The 20681-nt window shown below is 61.4% G+C and overlaps 5 protein-coding genes across 5 annotated transcripts; all 5 read right to left on the bottom strand.

The window, feature by feature from the left end:
• Nucleotides 1–291: 291 nt before the first annotated feature.
• LPMP_171150 (hypothetical protein) lies at nucleotides 292–3060 on the bottom strand (the record flags this gene model as incomplete). The annotated part of the gene is made up of 1 exon (XM_010699504.1): nucleotides 292–3060. One exon carries the CDS (start codon nucleotides 3058–3060, stop codon nucleotides 292–294), a length of 2769 nt encoding a protein of 922 aa, XP_010697806.1.
• A 989-nt stretch (nucleotides 3061–4049) lies between these two features.
• On the bottom strand, nucleotides 4050–5879 carry LPMP_171140 (hypothetical protein; the record flags this gene model as incomplete). Its single annotated transcript, XM_010699503.1, has 1 exon — nucleotides 4050–5879. The coding sequence occupies one exon, from the start codon at nucleotides 5877–5879 to the stop codon at nucleotides 4050–4052; it is 1830 nt and encodes a 609-aa protein (XP_010697805.1).
• Nucleotides 5880–7326: 1447 nt separating this feature from the next.
• USP (UDP-sugar pyrophosphorylase) lies at nucleotides 7327–9219 on the bottom strand (the record flags this gene model as incomplete). Its single annotated transcript, XM_010699502.1, has 1 exon — nucleotides 7327–9219. The coding sequence occupies one exon, from the start codon at nucleotides 9217–9219 to the stop codon at nucleotides 7327–7329; it is 1893 nt and encodes a 630-aa protein (XP_010697804.1).
• Nucleotides 9220–10405: 1186 nt separating this feature from the next.
• Nucleotides 10406–13732, bottom strand: LPMP_171120 (5'-3' exonuclease, putative; the record flags this gene model as incomplete). Its single annotated transcript, XM_010699501.1, has 1 exon — nucleotides 10406–13732. The coding sequence occupies one exon, from the start codon at nucleotides 13730–13732 to the stop codon at nucleotides 10406–10408; it is 3327 nt and encodes a 1108-aa protein (XP_010697803.1).
• A 2096-nt stretch (nucleotides 13733–15828) lies between these two features.
• LPMP_171110 (hypothetical protein) lies at nucleotides 15829–19809 on the bottom strand (the record flags this gene model as incomplete). The annotated part of the gene is made up of 1 exon (XM_010699500.1): nucleotides 15829–19809. The coding sequence occupies one exon, from the start codon at nucleotides 19807–19809 to the stop codon at nucleotides 15829–15831; it is 3981 nt and encodes a 1326-aa protein (XP_010697802.1).
• Nucleotides 19810–20681: the final 872 nt, after the last annotated feature.

Genomic DNA, 20681 nt, shown 5'->3' with positions numbered 1-20681 from the left:
CGCAAAGGCCGCTCAGCTGATCGCACGTCTCAGCTCTGTGGGAGAGGGGAGGAGAAGCGGAATTCGTCATTGGCCACCGCTCCTCACCATGTGAGGAAATATGCGTAAAGTCGGATACGTGTGGTGAATTGCCTTTGTGCGTGTGAGGGCGTGTAGGTGGGGAAGGGAGGTGGAGGAGGGGACGGTTGTCCAAGACGGAGACAGCCGCCCTCGCGAGGGCGACGGCCCCTACCCCATCTGGACTGCGGCGGCTGTGACTGTGCACACTCGACATGTCCATCGATAGCAACGTCACAGCACATCGACGCCCAGCGCGGCGGGGGCAAAATGCCTGTTCATGAGGCCGTGATGGGGGGCAGTGGCGCTGCGACTGGCACCAGAGGCACCCGTCCTCGTCCTAGCCATTCTTCTCCGCGGCTGTCGATAGAGGCTGACCCCCTGCCGCGTGACGTCTTCATCAACTCGCTCAATCTCCTCACGCAAGCCGCGCACCTGCTCCCGCAGCCGCTGCCCTTCTGAGGGGTGCGACTGCAGGTCACGGCTGGGGCGACGGAGCGCAGCTGTCACACGACGCGGCTCCTCCACTGCCTCATCAGATGACGCCCCGGAGGAAATGAACGCCTGCCGCGCACCCCCATCACATGAGTCTCCATCACAGGAAAAAGATGAAGAGAGGGGCCGCAGCTGTGCGCCTCTGTACGGATGCGAAGACGTTGCGGAGAGAATGACCGGGTGGGCAGATGATGGTGCTGTTCGGATGGTCGTGCGGAACGGAGTTGCCCCAACGGCAGCAGCAGCCGCAGGAGGAGCAGCGGCATTCACAGTCATCCACGAAGCGGGGAGCAGCTCAGACGCCGCACCGGATGCAATGTGACTCACAGTAGTAGTCGAACGCTGCCTTCGCCGTCGCACCCCCGCCCCAGGCGGCTGCAGCGCCGCCTCTCCCTTCACCGCAGTCACAGCGTAGCCACAGCCGCTACCGCTGGCCCCCGCTGCCTCTGCGCTCTCCGCGCTGTCGCTGAGGCTGTCCATGACGAACGAACCGGATTCGCTGTCGCTCGTCAGCGCTGCCCGCACCTCAGCCTGGAGGGACGATGACAGGAAGCTGCGCTCTATAGTTAATCGGGTCCGACTGCGCGAGGGTCGCTGTTGTGCCTCACGTAGTGGATATTCCGTGCTTGCCGTTGGCGCCGCTGCCGTATCGCCATAGAGGAGTGGAACGCGTCTGCCGGACCAGCGATGTGCACTCCTGCTGACTCCTGTGCCATCTACGTCTACGAGGGGCACTGAGCGGCATGCCTGTGGGGGCGGCGGCGACGTTGGCTCAGGTGGCCGTGGCGGAGAATGCTCAGAGAAGTCGCTATACTCTGATGTGGAAGCGTCACGGAAAGACTCGAGGGCGGCCTTCGCAGCCGCCGCTATCACACACTGTCGGGGCGACTTGACAGAGCTGCTTGACGCTCGAAGATCTCGACTTGCGTGCTCATCCTTCGCTGATACTGGCGGAAACACGGCGGCGGCCCTCTGCGTCACAAGCAGTTCCACCTCCGCCGCCTTCACAGCAGCCACCTGCGCCTTCAGTTGCCCCACGCGACGCCGCAACACGTCGCGCTCTGCCAGCACCGCACTGCGCTGAGCCGCCTCCGCCTCCAGTCGCGCAATCTCCTCCCGCAACTGCTGCCTCGACGACTCTCGCCATTGGAGCGCTTTCTTCGTCGCCTGGCGCAGCACTGCTGTCTCGCGTTGATAGGCACAGATCTCCTCTCCGACTGCCGCAAGCCACTGCGTTCGGAGTTGGGGCTGAGAGAATCGTCCTGAGGCCGTCTCGCCGTCCTGCCGGCCGCGCCCACCCCCGCTTTGGGTATCGCCACCGGCGGTCTCGTCGAGACTCGTATTAGCGTGCCTGCTCGCTGCTGACGATGCCTCTCCCTCTTCCTCCTTTGCAGTGAGCGCGCGCTCTCCCTGCAGACACTCCACCTCCGCCTGTACGGCAGCCTCGGTCGCGGCCCAGGAAAGGGTGGGCTGCAGGTGCTTCTGCTCCTCTGCAGGAGCGGCAACAGAGGTGCTGGCGTTTGGAGAGCCGTTGTGACGTTGAGCGTCAGGGGCCAGCACCTGTGCATGCTGGGCCTGCAGGTGGCGAAGGGCCACGACGAGTACTGGTGGCTGCTTCTCCGGGAGAGGGGGCGGTGGCAGAAGAGGCGGGGCGGTAGAGCCGAGAGCCAGAGAAGACATGGACGAGCGCACGTCTCGGCTGACGTCTGTGATAGCTTTGCTCACGGTGACGGAAGCTGTGGTATACTGAGAGACAGGCGCCAGATCACCGCCACTAACCGCGCTGGAGGCGATCGTCGTTGGCGCGCCGCCTCGTAGGGGAGACGGCGGCAGAGCATAAGGGGCGCGCGGTGCCCCGTTTGCCTCCACAGCGCCATTCTCTGACGCAGGGGGTCCTGTCAGTACGTCGAGGAAAGACGTGATAGGAGGTGCTGCCTGGGCAGGTGCCCGGCCTGCAATGCTGCTGGTGGCCTCCATCGACCGAGGCACGACCGACAAGACGGCAGTTGGCTGGCTGAGGGGCCTTTCCACGTCCTCCAGAATGTAGTCACCCCCTCTGTGAAGCACTAGTGAGGACCGCAACGGGGGCGCCGTAGCGAGCATCTGGTGGGAGTCTGCGGAGTTCTGTGCGTGCTGCACAGCCACTGCATAGCTGCATTCAATAGACAGTGTCGATGAGACTTGCCGCCTGTCTGAGCCGCTGCTGTCATTGGCCCCCATGGCTTGCTGCAACCAAGTCAACGGAGGTAACACGCTCCCTGATGCCAATACGGCTTCCTGGAGGGAAATACACATGGTCAGCCCCTTCTCCTGCAGAGCCACCGCCACATCAGCGAGCACCATGTCTGCCGTTGTGGTATAGGGCACAACATCAACGTCAATCTCGAGGCGCTCCACTGCAGAGGCCTCCGTGGGCGAGGAGGAGATTGTCTTCTGCGCAAGAGGGCTGATCACGTCCACAACGACCACCATTGCCATTGTGCCCGGATGCACCCTCGAGGCCGGCATGTGTGGTGGGGTGATGGGGGTGCCTGTAAGGGAGTCTGAATAAATCGGCTCTTTGCGCCTTCTGTTGAGGGAGCACTCCACATCCAGGAGGGAGGATCGAAAAGGGTCGCGCCTACGATCGGCGCGTACGTGGCTGCGTAAGTGCTGATCCCCCTTCCGGTCTCAGAGAAGCAGGCAAGCGGAAACGCACGAGGGATGAAGAGGGCACAACGCAACTCTATGGGTGTGGAAGGCAGGCACGTCGTTCAACGCACCTCCAACAAATGGGGAGGAAATCGCGCGCTGCAGATGTGGGTGCGCATGGAGGGGTGTCACACGACACACGCACACTGCGAGGAGAAGAAAGTGCGAGAGGGGGAGAGGGCGACGCTGTGCGAAACATTCGAGTACAGAAGGGATGTTAGTACGCAGAGGAAAAGGGGGGAGGGGGGCGAGGGGCACCACCGCGAAGACAGACACGTGTGCTTCGAGGCACACTCAGCCAGGCTGGAGTCCGCGAACGTGTGTGGAGTGTGAGTGGCCATGCCTGTACCATTGCGCAAAACTCCCCGTTGGAAGAGCGCACTCTGTGTGTCTGTGCGTGACGCTATCCCAGTGCCGTCAAAGGAGGCCCAGTCAAGGTGGTCATGTGAGTCGCACGCTGATACATACCAGCACGCACACACACACACACGCACACATACATACGCACCCAAGCCTCGAGTTTCTCCACCAGTGCTCGACTCAACACTTTTCGGGTGGGGAAGGGGGAGGGCTCCGCGTCGGCCACACGCCACCGCACGCTGCCCACTCATCTCTTTCGCTGCTTTGCTCCTGGGTGTCGGCGGCGTACGGTGCAGAGGATGCAAGTGACAGCCGGCACATACTCAGCACACGGAGTACAGGGGAAGGAAGGGCGGGGCGGAGGCACGCTCAGTTCGATGAAGCGCTTGCGGGCACACGTCCGCTGTCACCTCACCCACCCACCCACCCCTCCTTCTCCCATCACTCTAACAGCCGGTAGCAAAGGCGGCACTGTCGTTGCGATGGCGTAGCGGCTGCGTCAGCAACTCGCGTCGCTCCTCCTGCTCCCGTAACTCCTTCTCTAAACACTCGGTCAGCGTGGCCAGTCGCTCGCACTGCTGCTCCGCCTGCCAGTATACCTCTAGCCGCCTCTGCACTTCCATCTTGCGCTGCAAGAGAAACGTCAGCTCTGCATCAGGAAGCGGAGTTGGCTGTGACACCTGGACCCCACACTCGTCTACGGCGGTAGGCTCAGCACGTGAATACAGCACAGCTGCCTTGTACTCGGCTAGCGCGGCAGCGTAGTCTCGCTGCGCTGTCGCCAGAGCGGTGCAGGCTGCGTCTTCCTCCGCCGCCAAAGCTGCACGCGCCTGCCGGTGAATGATCCCTCGCGCACGCAGGGCGCCTGTCATGGCACACGGACTATTCACTTCACTCGCCCTCTCCACTGCTGTGGTGGGCATCACCAGACCAACTGGCCCTGCAGCTGCAGCTGTGTTCGCTGCCGCTGCCTCCATCGAGTGGTTAGAGCGGCATTGCTGCGTGTCAAACACCATAGCGTGGGCACTGGGACCGTCGGCGTCTACTGTAGCCCCGCACGACTCGTTAGGCGGCGAGGAACGGCTTGCCAGCGTCCAGGCCGAGGACACAGAAAGCGCCGAAGAAGACGCGGGCATCCACGCGGTAGTAAGAGAACGTACCTCACCTTCGAAATCTCTCTTTGCTGGAGTTTTGGTGCTGTTCGATGAGGGGGGCGACTGCAGTGCCGTGTTGCCGGGCCTATCCGAATTTGGCACCACTGCCACTCGTGGCGCCAATGGCTCTGCATGAGTAAAGACATCGACAGCTGCCTCCTTCACACTGGCCTGGGCCGTGCCGCAGAATTCTGTAGCCACAGAGCTGAACGAAGAGCCATCCAGTGGCTCGACTTGCATATCAGCCGGTACCCGCACCTCGGCATACTGCCAAGGAGTGTGGTCGTGTGGGTGGTGCTTGCTAACCATGACGTGGTGAGGGTTGTATTGCCGCAGCACGACCATGGGCACCACAACACCCTTCAAGAAGGCGAACCTTAGCCCACTGGCCTTCTGGGCAAAAGCCTGGCCAGCCAGCATGTCAGCCGCATCGTGCTTGTGAGCCATCGTTGCGGTGGTCGAAGGGGCTGTGGTACTCTCGGACACGCCTGCTGGCCTCGCACCTCTCTTCTCCGCGCGCCGGTCTGAACGCCCGTTGCTGCACTCACGGCTTTTGCGGACGGGGCGAGTGTCCTCAGCGTTGTGGTTGAAACGAGGAAGCAGAGACGAGTCTGAGGCCAAGGCTGACGACGACAACGACGACGACCGCATTGATGAGGAGAGCTGTTGTCTCGCCTGGCGACACCGCCTGCGCCGCTCTTCCTCGAAGACGGCGTGCGAGCGGAGACACGCTTCTGCTATGAACGGCGCTCGCAACACGGTCACCTCGTGGAAGTGATGCGTGCCGCCAACCCAGTGATATACGCCATCCTTATCTTGCAGGCAGAGACAGAGCCCCTCGTCGCGCCAACGATCGGTCAGTGTAGCGGTACGTAAAGCTGGCGGCTGAGCTGCGCTGGTAGCACCCACGATGAGACCGCCATTGTAGCCCTTGCCATCACCAGTATCGCTGCTGCTGTCTGACATCAAAGTGCGGGGGTTTAGAGAACAATGTACACTGTCGACTCCGCTGATCTCGTGGTTGCGGTCATGACAGTTGTCGGCGCACACTCGAGCGCACATACGCCTCTCCACCGTGTCCTGAACTTGCTGGAGGATCACCTTCACCGTTGTAGTCAACATCACCTGAATTGATAGCCACAGCAGCGACCTGTGACGCTTCAGCGGTGGGGCCGCCATGTGCTGTAGCCCTGGCGATCTAGACGACCTTGAGGCGGATATGTCGGGCGCAGACTGTTGCGGTCGTGGGGAGTCGAGATGGTCACCACTCCTCGAAGAGGCGGTGACTGTCGCTGCAAGCGGGCGAGAATCGTGCGCCGTGGCAGCGGTGCACATTTTGTCTCCTCCCTGAGTTGGCGTGTCGGCACCTGCAGCGACCGACCTGATTGTTTGCTTCGACTCCTTGAAGAGTTGACTGAGCAAGGTGGGCTGGCGAGAGTGACACGCTTTCTTGGACATTTTGCTACCAGTAGATGATAACACCGCTGCTTTCACTGTGTTATGCGCTGCTGATATCGACGGGGACGCCGCAAGCTTGCCTGAGCTTGTAGTAGTGGTACTGACTGTAGTTGTAGCGTCCGTCACGGCAGCAGCTTTCGACGAAGGCGCCATCGGTGTCGCCGACAGAGGCATATCCGACTCGATGGCGACACAGACGCGCAGGATGATTGGCATGGGCGATCGAAAAAAGAGCTCAGTTTCTTCGCTCTAGGGTGAGAAATGCGCGCACGCGGTGGCGCAGGAGGTTTATGCATACGCGCGCCTCTCTCCCTCTGTAGGATGAGCAGAGACGGCCACCAGTGACGTGGCAAGCAGAGAAGCGCACGGCCAAAGAAGGAGCTGTTGGGTGTGCCAACACACTCAAATCTAACGCGACTTGCAGACACAGTTGTAGTGAGCCTGTACGTTGGCGTCCATAGGCGTGGTGAGGAGGTGCAGAGGGGAGGGGGTGCTTGTCGATGCGCCGCCTCTCTCGCACACTGACAGGAGCGCTCAGTCCGCAGTGAAAGTACAACACACCAGAAACAGCGAAAGGGTGAACGGAAGAGGGACGGAGAGGAGGAGGAACCGCCAGACAGTGCGAGGCGTCACCGGGCGAAAGACTGCTGTGTGGAAGCAAGGCAGACGCGCGTCTGCACGCCAACGTATGCCACCAGCAGGCAGGGGGTCGACGACGGGGGGGCTCTGCGTCTCAGCGATATTAATTCGCTTTCCCTTTGTGCTCTACGCGACTGCCTTTGGGCCGACACCCACCACGGGAGTGAAGGTGCACCGCAGTCTTAACATCGCCTGATGTCTCCTGCCGCAACGTGAAGAACAAGCGGGAAACCACAGCGGAGAAGGAAGGCAGAGCCGGCAAAATGGAAACACACTGCATGCAGAGCGGGTGGGCGCGCACACCTACACACACACACACACACATCATTGCCTCACCTGCGCGTCCACCCGCTCTGCATGCAACCACGCACACGCCGTCACAGGTATGGCGACTATGTGCACCCGCAACGCCCGCGCTCATTCAACGCCGCCTAAACATTCACGCAGACAACAATCATCGCCACAGCAGCCACTACAACTTCGCCGAGTCGGTCGCACCAAACGGCGCATCGGCGGCCGACCCGCTGTGAGTCGCGTAGTCCATCACTGTCATGGCCGTCTTCTCCAGCACAAACCCACGGATGTCGTCTACCTCGGACACGTTGCCATCGCGCCCAGAGCAGAAGGACGTGACCGCGTGCACCGACCACCCGGCATTGCGCACTACAGCGTTGCGCACAACGTAGGGCGGCTCCGCCGGACCTCTCGGGCCGCGAATCACTAGTGCGCCGCACAGCTCGAGGTCCTCCACGATGACACGCCCCTCCACCACCAAAGTGCTGCGCTGATCGATGTGCACCTTCTCCGGCGCAGGGAAGACGGTCGTGAGGTCGTCGAGGGAACCGCTCGAGGCGCACATCGCATCCAACACAATGATCGGGAAGAGGCGCACGCCAACAGCGCCGTTCGCCACCGTCACCTCTGCCTCTGAGCTGTAGAAGAGTGGCAAGCCAATGGCCTTGAGACGGCGCCGTTGCAGCTCGTAGAAGTCCGCCTCGCCAGTGGCCGCGCAGTAGGGGCGGTTGCCCTGGGCCACAAGCAGCGCCGCGCTCTCCAACGAGTTCTTCACGGGCTGGTAGGAGAATCGCTCGAAGATGGTGCCGCCGACGCGGTAGTCGTCCTCGGAGAAGAGAAGTGCGATATCTTGCATAAGCGACTCGATGCGCGCCGGATTCCTGAAGGAGTGTCGCGTCTCGTCTGAGTATTTGGGGTTGATGAACTCCGGTACGGTACCGTGCGACTCCCGCAGTCGGTCCGCGTAGCTAGAGAGCTTCAACACGAGGGTGTTGATGCTACCGGGGAACGGGGAGAAGTCAGTGGGCCTACCGACTTCATCACCGCCATCGTTGCTAGGCGTGCGCGAGACCTCGGCAAAGACGTTGTACTCCACGTTCGCGACCAGCCACGGGTCGCCGTTATTCTTCTTGATTCGGCACAGCAGCCCTATCGACTCCGTCGGTACACGAGGGATGCAGGTAAAGTTCATGTCGAGTGAGTGCTCGGCGCTCAAGGCAAGGCTAATGGGGATTGTGACCGTAGCGCCAACGTTGGTATCCTGTATGAAGACAATGGACTCGTAGCCGGCCGCCAGCCAGGCGTTCACGAGGGACTGCGCGGGCTCGGTACCGTCACTGGAATCCGACACCGCGAGACCCTTCACGGTTGTATTGTAGATGAGGGAGTGCACGTCGCCGTGGCCGTGCGGCTTGCGCAGCAGCTTCCCCTCATCGTCTAGGGCGAGGTGCGCGGCGCTGTCAGCGAAGCAGAAAACCTGCCCCTGCTTTAGCACCTGCAAGTTGGGCATCTCCAAGTTCAACTCGCACAGGAGCTGCAGCGTCCGGTCGTGCGTGTCGTCAGAGGTCATGATGGCAAACGGCACCTCCTTTCCTCCCACCTGCTGTGCCCACTGGAGGTAGTAGGCGAGGTACGTTGTGTTCGTCGCCGTCTCCACCGGCAAGCCCACCTTGATGCTCGAGTAGCCCAGCCGCTCCCCCAGACCGCCAGCCACCAGCACGAACACCGTCTTGCGCAGCATCGCGGTGCCGGCGTTCTCCAGCGCCGTCATCTCCGCTGTGCGACAGTGCAGTGACGGCGCTTCAAAGATGAGCGGCGGCATCTCCAGCGCCGCAAAGTCAACCTCGCCACTCTCACGCGCCAGTAGCGCCTGCCCATTGCGGATGTACTGAGTAATACCGCCGTGATAGACGTTTGAGAACAAGTATAGATCCATGAGAAGAGCGATCTGCCTCTCGCTACACTCATCCATGGTATCCGGCCATCCTTCGAAGAGATGGCCCTGATCCAGACCAGGTGCACAGAGCTCCTCGCGCAACGCCTGCAGGTGCGAATTTGACGGGTTCGACATGGGACCGTGTAGAGAGACAGGGAAAAAATGGGGAGTGCTCAAGAGAGAAGAAGAGGAGTGGCGATAACGACAGCGTAAATATATATGGGAGAAATAGAGCGAGGCGGTGATGATGACACGGTGAGGGTTCAGTCCAAAGGGGAACGATGGGGGAGGGTGAGATGAAGGAGAGCGAACAAATGAGGCAAAGAAGTGAGGGAGAGGGGTGGGGGGTGGGTGGGGGTGGATGCTTCACTACTGCTGCTGCTGCTGCTCTTCCCCCTTTGTACTCGTGCCTCGGTCTCTGAGAGAGGGAGGGGGGTGTCGTCGTCGTCGTGTCTGGTTAGGAGAAGAGGGGGCGCATTAGTACGTGATGGCATGCGCCGACACGCGCCGGATCCACACCCGAAGAGAGGAGCAGCAGAGAGGGAGGGGGGAGCGGCAAGAGTCAGTAGTGCAGAAAGGGCAAGTCTAAGCTGGAGCAGCACACGGGATCGTGTCACTTTCACGCTACGTCTCTGCGCATCAATCGGCAGAGGTGGGAAGGGGGGCGGCGTGTCTCCGCGTAGGGGCATGAGGGGCGCGGTAGATGGGAGCCTTCGAGGGGAGGGAGCGAGGGAAGGGGGAAGTACGCGAAACCAACAAGGACGCCACCAAATGAAAGTGATAGCGTTGCACGGCAACGCTGAGCAGCACGGGGCGCACACGCACAGAGGTGAGGGCAAAGGCTCTGCCACCCGACAAGAAGACGCGGCGCGCATGGCACAGGCGTTTTGGCTGTAGGGCGAGCGAGAAACAATGACAGGAAAGGAGATGGAGAAGAAGCGCTACCGAAGGAAGCGGCGAGGATGGCGCACGTGCACGCGCATACATTAAGAGAGGGCGCTGCCATCGAGCACACAAAGAACAAGCCAAGACGACCCTCTTCCGCCGCCGCCGCCGCCTCCTCCTCTCTCCCACTTCCAGCCACCCTCGATCGGCAGCAGCTCCTCCACTAACGATTCGGTGTGTGGGTGTGGGTGTCTGGGTGTGCTGTCGCGTCCCGCTGCTTGAGTTTGCGCTCTTTTCTACGACTTTTTGACCTTCGTGCGTTGCGTACGCGTCACGTGTGGTGTTACGTCGATCGCGATAGGCCGCACTGTCCGCAGCACCGTGCCTGGTAGGCGCACGCACACAGATCTCCTCCCGGACTCATAAATGGGTGTGACTACACCGCAGGGATGCCATAGCACTCAGCGTAGGCAGAGTGATCTGGGTCCATCAGGGGCGGCTCTGGTGGATGACAGCTGCTGAAGAGCGCCACGCACCGGTGCGGGTCGTACGGTGCACAGCACATGAAGCAGCGCCGGTTGCGCGAGAAGTTCAGGGAGAGACACACCGAACACTGCCAGTCCACGAAGGCCGTAAAGATGCGGTGGCGGCGCTGCCCGCTTCCTGCGCTGCGGCCCTTGGGAGTGACGGCGAGGCCCAGCGCGAAGGCAAGCCAAATAACGGTGGCGCAGATGCAACACAGCTGAAGTAGGATTGGTCCGCTCCGCAGTAAGGGTCGCAGGGAGAAGGAGTGCCAGACCGTCGCCCCGGCCGTCAGTACACCCATCGCAGCGAGGCAAACGGCAAACTCGCCAAACAGCACGGCGGGCGTGGAGGCCTGGGCGCCAGTCGCATTGTTCGCCGTCACGCAGGCATTCTCATTCTTGCAAGACTGAGCAACGCCCCTTCTGTGGCGCGGGCGCCGCTGCGCTGCAACACGACCGCCGTACGGGAGGGCTGTCAGACACGGGATGGGCACGGCGTACGAATAGGTGCGCGGTCGCGACAGAGGCGGCGCAATTTCAGCGAGAGAAAAACAAGCAATGGTGGTGCAGTCCCGCATATTGGCCGGCACCTCCTCCGCGGAGAGCGCCCTCAGGCCGCTGCCCTGAATGCGGAAGCCACGCATCATCGTAGTGGCGCTCCCTCTGACAGGCGGTGCTGTGCGGACGGGGGAGGCACGCCGCGGCTTGGAAAAAGGAGCGGCTCTAGCCTCCTGACTCACCGCGGGGTTGGTTAAGTTTTCAGCCGTCGCAGTTGCTGGTACAGCGCCAGTGGATGTAGCTGCTGGTCTCCTGGCGAGCTGTGCCGACTGCCCTTTGAAGACGTAGTGCGTGAAGCGTAGTGTGTTCCGCTGCTTCTCCTCTGCCGTGTATATGCCACTGGCAGCCGCCACCAACCCCTGCAACGGCGGCAGGTTGGCGAATGGCAAGAGCACCGCCGCCAGGTGATCCTTGCCGTAGGCGCCAGTTCTGTCGACCACCCAGCGGTGCGGGAACGTATCCACCAACTCGGCCGGAGGAGACGTCATCGCTGCACGCAGAGCCTCGGGCACGAGCTGACGACTTGGCGGAGGCAAAATACAGAGCAGCTGGCAGAACGGTGACGGTGGCTGCCCCTCTAGCTCAAGTGCTGCCAGCGTCGTCTGTACCTGCGGCCCTTGCGCACGTAGGAAATCAGCAATATCGAGGGCCAGCGGGGCGTGGTGGAACGGGTAGTACCACGCCCAGTTCACCTGCAGCGATACGGAGCTGTAGTAGCACCATACAAACTGCAGCCCCTCCACATACGACCTGCACGCTGCCTGCGTCCCCGCCTCATCGCGCAGCGAGGTAGTGCATACGTACACGTCGCGCCAGCAGCGGCGATCAGCAGCCGAGCACAGCTCCGGCGTTGCGGCCTCTTGTGGCGTCATTGTCCCCGACTGAATGGCGAACTGGCGAAAACGCACCGCCTCGACCGCCGCGTACGCGCGTAACAGCCGCTCCAGTTGTGCCAGCTGGATTTCGCACTTCCCGCCGGTCAGGTACCCGTATGGCAGCACGGCGCGGGTATACACATCCATCAACGTGTCCATGGCACTCTCCCCGCAGTAGACGCTGGGCAGATGCGGTAGGAAGTCGTTGCCGAGCAGCATCCCGAGCACAATGAAGTCGTCCACAATCTTTGAGTTGCCAGTCGAGGTGCACGGGTGGAACGGCGGCGGCGGGGCCCTGGGCCGCGCTGTGGGCTTCTCGCCGCTCTTTCCATCCCCCTTGTTCGCGGTTGGGCTTGTCACCCTCGCAGCACCACTGTTGGTGCCGTCGATGTCGGCGCCACCTCCATCCTCTCCACCGCCGGCGCGGTTGTAGCGGTAGAAGCAGAACCCGTTGGCTGCCAAGCAGTTGGCTGCGCACGTTAGCAGGTCGCCGCGGATCCGTATACAGTTTTCCAAGCATAGCTGATACACCTCGGACACCAGAGACGACCCGACAACGTCGATGTCGAAGTATTCGTAGCTGATGCACGGCTTCACCACCATGTCAGCAATGTGCCGCGGTGATGCCGTCGCTAGCGTCATGGTCCCCGACGACGTCAACGAGCTCGCCACGAGCGCCTCTCGAACCTGTGGTGTTTTCGCCTTCAGGGACACTTTCTTGGTCATCAACGTACCGCCAGCGGTGTCGGACAGCAACGCCTGCTCATAGCTGGACTGGTTGTTGTCGCGCAGGATGACAACGCGCGGGATGTGAAGAGATAGTGAGAGGAAGATGAGGTCGGCGTCCAGTCCGGCGATGACATGACAGCCGCTGCCATTGAATCCGGGGAAGGCCGACTGGGTGCGCAGGAAGTCAACGAGCTTGTGCTCACCCTCGCCGGCAGTGTTCGAGTCCGAGAAGACGACGGTGAGGCCGGCCCAGTGTGCACAGGGGGCGTTGATGGTGGTCGATGACGACGGTGACGATCCAGCTTCGACCTCCGCACTATCGCCGCCGTCGTTCGCCTTTGGCGCCAACTTGCGATGGATGTAGTCCCGCACGGCAGCCGCCACGGCATCCATGAACACTGTGCCAGGGGAAATGCAGTTGCTGTCAAATCTAGCGGGTGGGGCCCACGCTGTCGGCTGCCTGCCGGCTTGGGCAGCAGAGCCGCATGCGGCCCCCTCGCCCTCACTTTTCACGGTTGGCAGAGCGGTCGGTGGCGCCACGGGCAGTCCATCAGCTCCCTCCCCCTCCCCAGTCGCCTCATCCCCCAGATCCATCGTGGCACCACCGCCATACAGCACATCCTTCATGAGTGCCTGGCTCACATCCTCCAGCTCACGCTCCACCTCATCGAACTCTGCTTGCGTGAACTCCTCAAACGCCGCCACCATGGTCTCGCTGATCCCGTGGCTGTCGCCATGGAACGTCTTGTTTGTGTCGGCGAGCGGCACCGCCGCGCTCATGTACCGCCTCAGGCGCTGCTGATTCATCTTCGCACGTGGGGCGACGCCGTCGATAGCGATATAGAGGAGATGTTGTGGGCGCACCGTCACGACGAGCGTTTCAATGGCGAGGCAGATGCTGCGCAACTTCTCCTCTTCCGTACGCAGGGCGACGGATGGGTCATGCTCGTCGTGGCAGCAGGGATGAATGAGCCCGTTGAGGTCAATGTAGAGTCCGTGCACGTCGCCAGGGCAGCGGGCCATCACCATGGATGGGTACTTCTTCCTCAACCACGCCGCGAACTTGGGAACGCCCATTGCTGCAAAGCCTGCGCCGTCAAAGACACGCTTTGGCACTAAGTGGGTAAATTGCGGACGAAAGGGCGGATTGATCCTGCCAGCCTCTTCGCCACGGACGCTCCAGTCGTTGGAGGAGAGAGAGCGAAGAGTTCGCAGTGCAGTGCAGCCAGCGCACTCACTGAGAGCGCAAAGAAGATGAAAAGAAGTGCCAAAGCACCGCTGCAGACACACACACACACATACGTGAAGGGGAGAGGTGGAGTGGAGAGGCGGCGTCAGTGAGTCCGTGCGTAACCGAGGAAAGCGTGCGTGATTGAAGTCTGAAGGAATACATCGATAGTTTGAGTTGTGGAATGGGCCTCGAGAGAGAGCGCGCGCAGCGGGGAAAGGGATCTGAACGGGTGGCCTCAGTGCGGTGGAAGCGTGTGTCGGCGCTAGAGGGAAGAGGGGAGAGGAGCCGTGGCGGTGTGTCGTATAAGACGCGGTGTCTGTGCGCTCAGTAGCGCGCACTTTTGCTAAAGTGTGGTGAAGGCAGGGAAAACAGAAGAAGAGGAAAACGAAGTAGAGCGTGAGCGGAGCGAGAGCACGCGTACACTGTGCGGACGCATACACACACACACAGAGAGAGAGAGAGGAAAAGGGGAGCGACACCTACTTGTCCGTGCACAGATCCATGTCAGAAATGCTGGCGCTGACCCGCCGCACCTCCAACATGACTGCAACCATCTACGTAAAGCGGCAGCGGCGTGCACGCACAGGTCAAGGTGCCGCAGGGACGAGGTCCACTCGTGAGATGCCGCAGACCGGCACTCCTGTCCACCCCCCCCCCCTTTCCTTCGGCAAGCAGTGCAAAACACCTGACTTGGTGGTGTGGTTCGCTTTAATGGCTCTACCAGTACGCCTGTGCGCACAGGACTCGAGAGTGCGCCCCCGCTTTCTCCCTTCCCTCACCCTCTCTCTCTCCTATCTGGAGAGGAGCTGCATGCTAGGGCAGCAAGGGCGTACCCCTGCAGGAAAGAGGGCGATGAAGGGAGTGAGAGTTCGAAGAGACGGAGAGGTGTGCCACAGCTGAGAGCAGTGAGCAAGCAAAGGTGCACGCATGAAAACAAAAAGAAAACGCTGGAGACGCCGGTGTCAAACGATCCGAGTGTGCGTGAGTGATGTACATCCATTGCCTCCCTGGTGTATGGCGGTGCGAGAGGAGCGGCAGGAAATGAGAGCTTAGGGCGGCATGGTAAGAAAGGGAGCGAGGACATAGAGCTGTCTCCCTCTCAGCCCCTCCCCACCCCACCCCCGAGAGAGGCGCTGCAGCCCCCCTTCGGCACAAACCGCCCCCCCCTCCCCACACACACACAGAAGTACATTCGTAAGCGAAGCGCATATTATCCTCACGCGTGTGTCAGTCACTCAATGGGTGCCCGTGTGGGCCCTACACATCGAGGAAACCGGCAGATAGGCACGCACGCAAGGCACACGTGCCAGCATCATCGCTGTTGCTCGCCTGCACCGGCAAGGGAAGGGAAGAAGGGGCAAATGAAAGGCGGCAGAAGAGTGAGAAGAGATGGATGAGTACACAGACACGCACAGGCACAGGCACACAACCAGTGACTGATACAGCGGCAGCGTGTGCCCCGCACCCCTCCCGAGCAGACACACCTAAGAATAAGAGGGAGGAGAGTAGAAGAGAAAGAGAGTACGGCTAAGCGGACGAGGGAAACAAGAGCGTTCCACGCACCCCTCGTCTCTCTCCCTCCCTCCCACGCCCACTCACGATATCACTAGACGCTCAACACGCACCCGTCATCGTCCGCGACGGACTGTGTCATTCTACGTCACCGACCACGGCGCCGCCAGCCTCAGTGATACGTGGGAGGCGAGTAGAGCAACTCGCGACATATCTATAGCAACCTCTCCAACCCCTCCGTCCGATTCACCATGCTCCCCTCCCCTCCCATGGCATCAGCGGTGCTCTCCGACAACAAAACAAGCGCCTTGTCGCCCTCACCTCTGCATAGGTGGGCAGACTTCTTGTCGGTGTAGGCGAGGCCACTCCATGCAGCTGATGTGCTCAAATTGCCGCCACCCCTGCGCGACATCGGACTCACTGGAAACTGTCAGAAGGCCAGCCACCGACGGAAGTGAACCACCTCCCTATGTATGCGCGCATGCAGTTTCTTCAGCTTCAGTACCTCCTTGTTGAACTCCCGGGCCTGCACCTCTAACGCAGCCTTCACTTCTCTCAGCTGGAGAGCCTGTGCGCGATCGCCGTGCTGCTTGCAGGCTCGCATGTCAGCACGCCATACGTCACGGAGCCTATCTATCTCGCGCCGTCGGGCCTCCAGGCCGTGCCGGCGCGCCAGCGCAGTCTGCTGCAAAGCCGCCAGGCGCGCCGCATGATGCTGCACACGCGCAACCTCAGCATCGTCAATGGCACTGCCGTTCGCCGTCCCGCCAGAGTAGCTGGCGTGGCCGACAAGTGCCGCCATGAGCTGCTGCGCAGACGCAGCGGAGGTGCCAGTTGGAGGTCCTCCACCCCGTGCACCACCAGGGGCAGTCGCCCACGGCGCCGCTGCGGGAGATACGCCCACGCCCTCGCTTGGGTCGAGATATCGGCTACGCGCCCCCAGCGAAGCAACTGAGGACGACATGGCGCTTGCGTCAGGCCACAAGTGGTGAGGTTGCCGCTCTGATGAGGGGATGAGAAGTGGCCGCTGCACGGAGAAGGCAGCGGGAGCGCCACCTCTGCCTAAGTGTCCGTCCATCAGAGACAGCTGCGGTGCCGGAGGAATCGGCATCCGTGACGCAGTAGAACTCATCATCATCGAGCCCGTGCCGCTGTCGTCGTGGTTTCGGGAAGGTCGCTGAAGTGGGGTAGTGTAGCCAGAGAGGTTTGTGAAAGTAGAGCCAATAGCCACTGAAGACGACGCCGGCAGTGGTGGCTGCTCTAGCACTGCCGCCGGTTGCCCCGGCAGTGTACTACCAGTCATCATGACTGAAGAAGGGGCAGGTGGCGGTAAAGAGGAAGTTGCGCTTGTCGCCGGGTTCCCATCACGCGGAGTGCTCACAGTGTGGTGCACTGAAGCCCCGCCACGTGTAGTCACAGTCGCCGCTGTAAAACAAGCCGGATGCGTGCCCGCAGCTTCAACGGCGCTGGATGTGTGGTGCGGAACACAGTACCCATTCAGTGCGCGCTCGTACGCCTCCATCTCGCGTTGGACGGCACCACGCAGCGCACTAATAAGGGCCGTCCACCGGGCACGCAGAACCGCTTCCTCACCAGCTGCCTCCTCCTCCGTTATGTAGAGCTTGCTCGATGTTGGAAGTGTCGTCCTCGACGGCGAGGCGGAGGCGGTGTCTGGATGTGCGTAGGACGAGGACTCGCTTGCACCCTTTGCCAGCTGGCGCTGCTGCTGGAGGTGACGTTGCACTGCCCTCGCCTCTTCCTCGTGGCGCTCCAGTGTGCGTAGTTGTGCCAACGACTCCTCAAGGCAGACGATGTTCTCCTCCAGAGCACGGGTCTGGCGCTCGTGCTCGCCGTCTGCAGAGGCAATGGCATCCTCCAGGACCTGCAACTCTGACTGCAACCTCCCCAGCCGGCGCCCCTCGCCTGTTGCAGCCTCCACTGCTGCGGCTGTACCACAAGGCACCAGCAGTTCGGTTGGTTGCTTCTCGGACTCGGCAGTGGCAGCCTCCTTCAGCTCTGCCAAGGTCTTCTCGACCTCCCTCAGCCGTGATGACCTATACGCGTCCCTCCACGTCTCGAGGTCCCTCTCACGAGCTGCTTGAAGCGCCTGCGCCTCTTCGTCATACCGCTGCTGAGCCTCCTCGCGCACCTCAACGAGGCGTACCTTGACTAACTCCGCCTGCTCCTCTTCGCCAGGCATACACACAGCAACCATGCCTGACTGCAGAGTGGCAGTCGGCAGCGTCGGAATGGGCGGAAGCATTGGCATCTCTGCCGATGGCGCCGGATGATCGCGCAGCCACGCCTGCTTGCGAGCCGTGAGCTGCGCGGTGAACGAGGGCTGCTGGCGAGGATTAAAAATGCTGGACGCGGACGACGATGTCGACGACCCCAAGTTCTTCTCCAGCTGGGCCTTCATGGCCCGTACGACCTGATCGTGCTTCGTCTCCAGCTGCTTCATAGCCATGAAATGTCGCATGTTCTCAGCCTCGCGTGCGCGCTGCTCCTGGTTGGCCGTGCGTCCGAGAGCTGCAATCGCCTCTGCAGAAACGCATGCAGAGACGTCCGCCGACGGGGTCGCAGTGAGGGGTCGGCCAGCCTTCTTGTTCTCTACCATGATCTGCGTTTCCTCCTCGAAGATTCTTGCAGCCCTGTAAGCCTCGTCTCTCAGCTTCTGGTCCTCTTCATCCAACTTTGCCTGGTCCGCAACACCGATGCCACGCGCGCTGAAGTCGTCTCTGGGACTGGTGAGGTCGACCGTAGGGCTAGACACTGCCGAAGAGGCAGGCAATGAACGACTCAGCGGCTGCTGTTGTTGCTGAGCCGCTCTCAGAGCTACCTCCTTCTCGCTCTTCTTCTTGGTGTACTCCTCTCGCAGCTGTGCTACCGCGGCTGCGCTTGCTTCTCTTGCCTTCGCCACCTCAGCGTCAGCCGCTGCCTGAGATGCGGCAATTGTGGCCTCGTCAGCGTCTGAGGACACGTCCGCTGCAGCGGCTGCCGCAGTGGCATTCGTCGTCGTCGTCGTCAATGCGGCAGCAGTGGCTCTTTCCTTGACAGTCAGATCCGCCTGCTTCGCCTCCACCGCTGCCTGCAGTGCGGCAAGCATTGCCTCGTTCTGCGCCCGGCGCTCCAGCACCTTCTTCTGAAACTCCGCCTCAGTCGCCTTCTCAGCCGCGGCGACGGCGTCGCTAGCGCGCAGTTGCGCCTCCGTCAGCTTCGATGCCTGCTCGTTCTTGAGATGGGCGAGGGCGACGTCGCTCTCCTTCTTCCTCGTCTCTAGCAGCTGCGCTACCTCAGCAGCGTTGCATGCCTCGAGCGCTTTTCTCAGCTCCTCCGGAGACTGCTGACAGGTTTTCAGAAGTGTCTGCTGCTTCGCCTCCACCTGCTGCTGCAGCTCTCGCACACGAGTGCCAACGTCGTGCAGACGGGTCTTCCAGCTCTCCTCGATCTGTTTTACCTCACGGACGATCTGCAGGCGACCCTGGGTGGCCGTACTAGCCGCTGGCGACGCGGCCACAGTTCCACCGGCTGTATCAGAGCCCTCCTGCTCCCAAGCGGCGTCAAGATCCTTCTGGAGCTTCGTCCGCGCCTCCGCCAGTCTCTGTCGCTCTGCGTCCGCCTTCTTGTCCAGTTCAATGCGCAGAACTTGAAGCTGTGCCTCGTTCCCCTCCTCCAGCCGCTTCCGCAGTACGGCCTCACGCTCTTTCATGCGAGACAAGCCAGTGTTTGCTGTGGCACGGCTCGCGCCGGGAGGAGGAGGGTGCGAAGTGGTGGAGGACAGTGCCAAGATGGCCGACACGTCCGGTGGGGCTCGCAGCGCACTGGCGCCGTCGTTCATAGAGCTGCCGGGTATAGAAAGGCCCTTCCCTGGCGTAGTGCCGGTGGTGACCGCAGCTATGCCACCACCGCCGATGTCAGTGAGAGAGCCAGGTGTCCGGTTCGACGAGCCTGCCGCAGCAGGTCTCAAGAAGAAGGAGTCGGCGATGGCCTTGGTAGACCCCGTCACTGCGGCTGTCCGGCCGGTGTGGGGGGCGCCGCCAATGGTAACCTCCACGCTACTACCGCCGCCGCCACTGCCTCGCTTCGCGCGTTCGCTGACGACCTGATTCTTGTAGTGCTCATCCATCGGGTGGTCCCAGAGGCTCTCGCCACTTCGGAAGTTGAAGTAGTATACTTCGTTGTCGTCAGTCTGGCACGCACGCCAGCCATCCGGCAGTGCCGCTCGAAGCCCCTCCTTTGCGATCCACATCAGCTCCGGCTCCGTAGCGGGGTCAATGCCGATGTACTCAGCGTACTCCTCCAGCTCCCCTTCAGATGCCTCGTAGTCCTGCCCGTAGTTACTGGGCAGGATGGTGGAGACAGTGCCGTCATCGCTGCGGAAAACCTCACCCGCAGACGGAATATCATTCATACTCGTCCCCCCTCCCAGAACGAAGACAACGTTGTTCTCCGAAATGACACGAATAAGTGTACGCCTGTGCCTGCGCCTGTGCCTGTGTAGGTAGAAGGGCGAATACTCTCTTGCACTCGATCTTGTGAAATCAGAGGGGAGAGGGGGAAAAGAAGGCTGTTCACTGAGTTGAATGGGCGCCATCCCGCTTTCCAAGCTGGCGATGGGCCAGACGTCGCCAGGTAGGGGGGGGGGCAGACAGACATGGGTGTTTCAGCTCTCACAGAACGGCCGCCTCTCTCTTCGATGGCGTCCGCAAGCGTGCAGAGACCGCCCCTTCCCTTGTCCATCATGGCCCTACCCGGTGGCTGACATGATGAGGGCTGGTTGGGGGGTTGGACTGTCTTGAACCCATCGACAAGGTAGTACCACCAGTTAGCATCCTCCCCAACATAAGAGGGAGGAAAGAGAGCTACGACGCACCAGACACGTACATCTCGTACGACGTGGGCCAGAGGCCACTCGAGAGAAACTAGCAGAGGCCACCTCCAATACTGAGAGGGTAGAACCCTCTTTCCCGCGAGGAGGAGAGGGGGGAGCGAGAAGGCAGAGAGGAGAAACCCAATCGATCACCATGACTAACGTGTGATGGAGAGCAACTGGAAGGAAAGGAGGGAAGGGAGATGCATGCGCGTGGCTCCCAGAGCGTCGAGAGGTAACAGCTCCACTCGCTGGACACCATCTCGTCGACACCAACTTTTTTCCCCTTCAGTGCAAAGGCCGCTCAGCTGATCGCACGTCTCAGCTCTGTGGGAGAGGGGAGGAGAAGCGGAATTCGTCATCGACCACCGCGCTTCGCCACACCCTACACCGCCATGTGTGTATGGGCGCCT

Source organism: Leishmania panamensis (genome assembly GCF_000755165.1).
Source record: "Leishmania panamensis strain MHOM/PA/94/PSC-1 chromosome 17 sequence".
Taxonomy (NCBI): domain Eukaryota; phylum Euglenozoa; class Kinetoplastea; order Trypanosomatida; family Trypanosomatidae; genus Leishmania; species Leishmania panamensis.
This window is presented reverse-complemented; position numbering and strand designations above follow the sequence as displayed.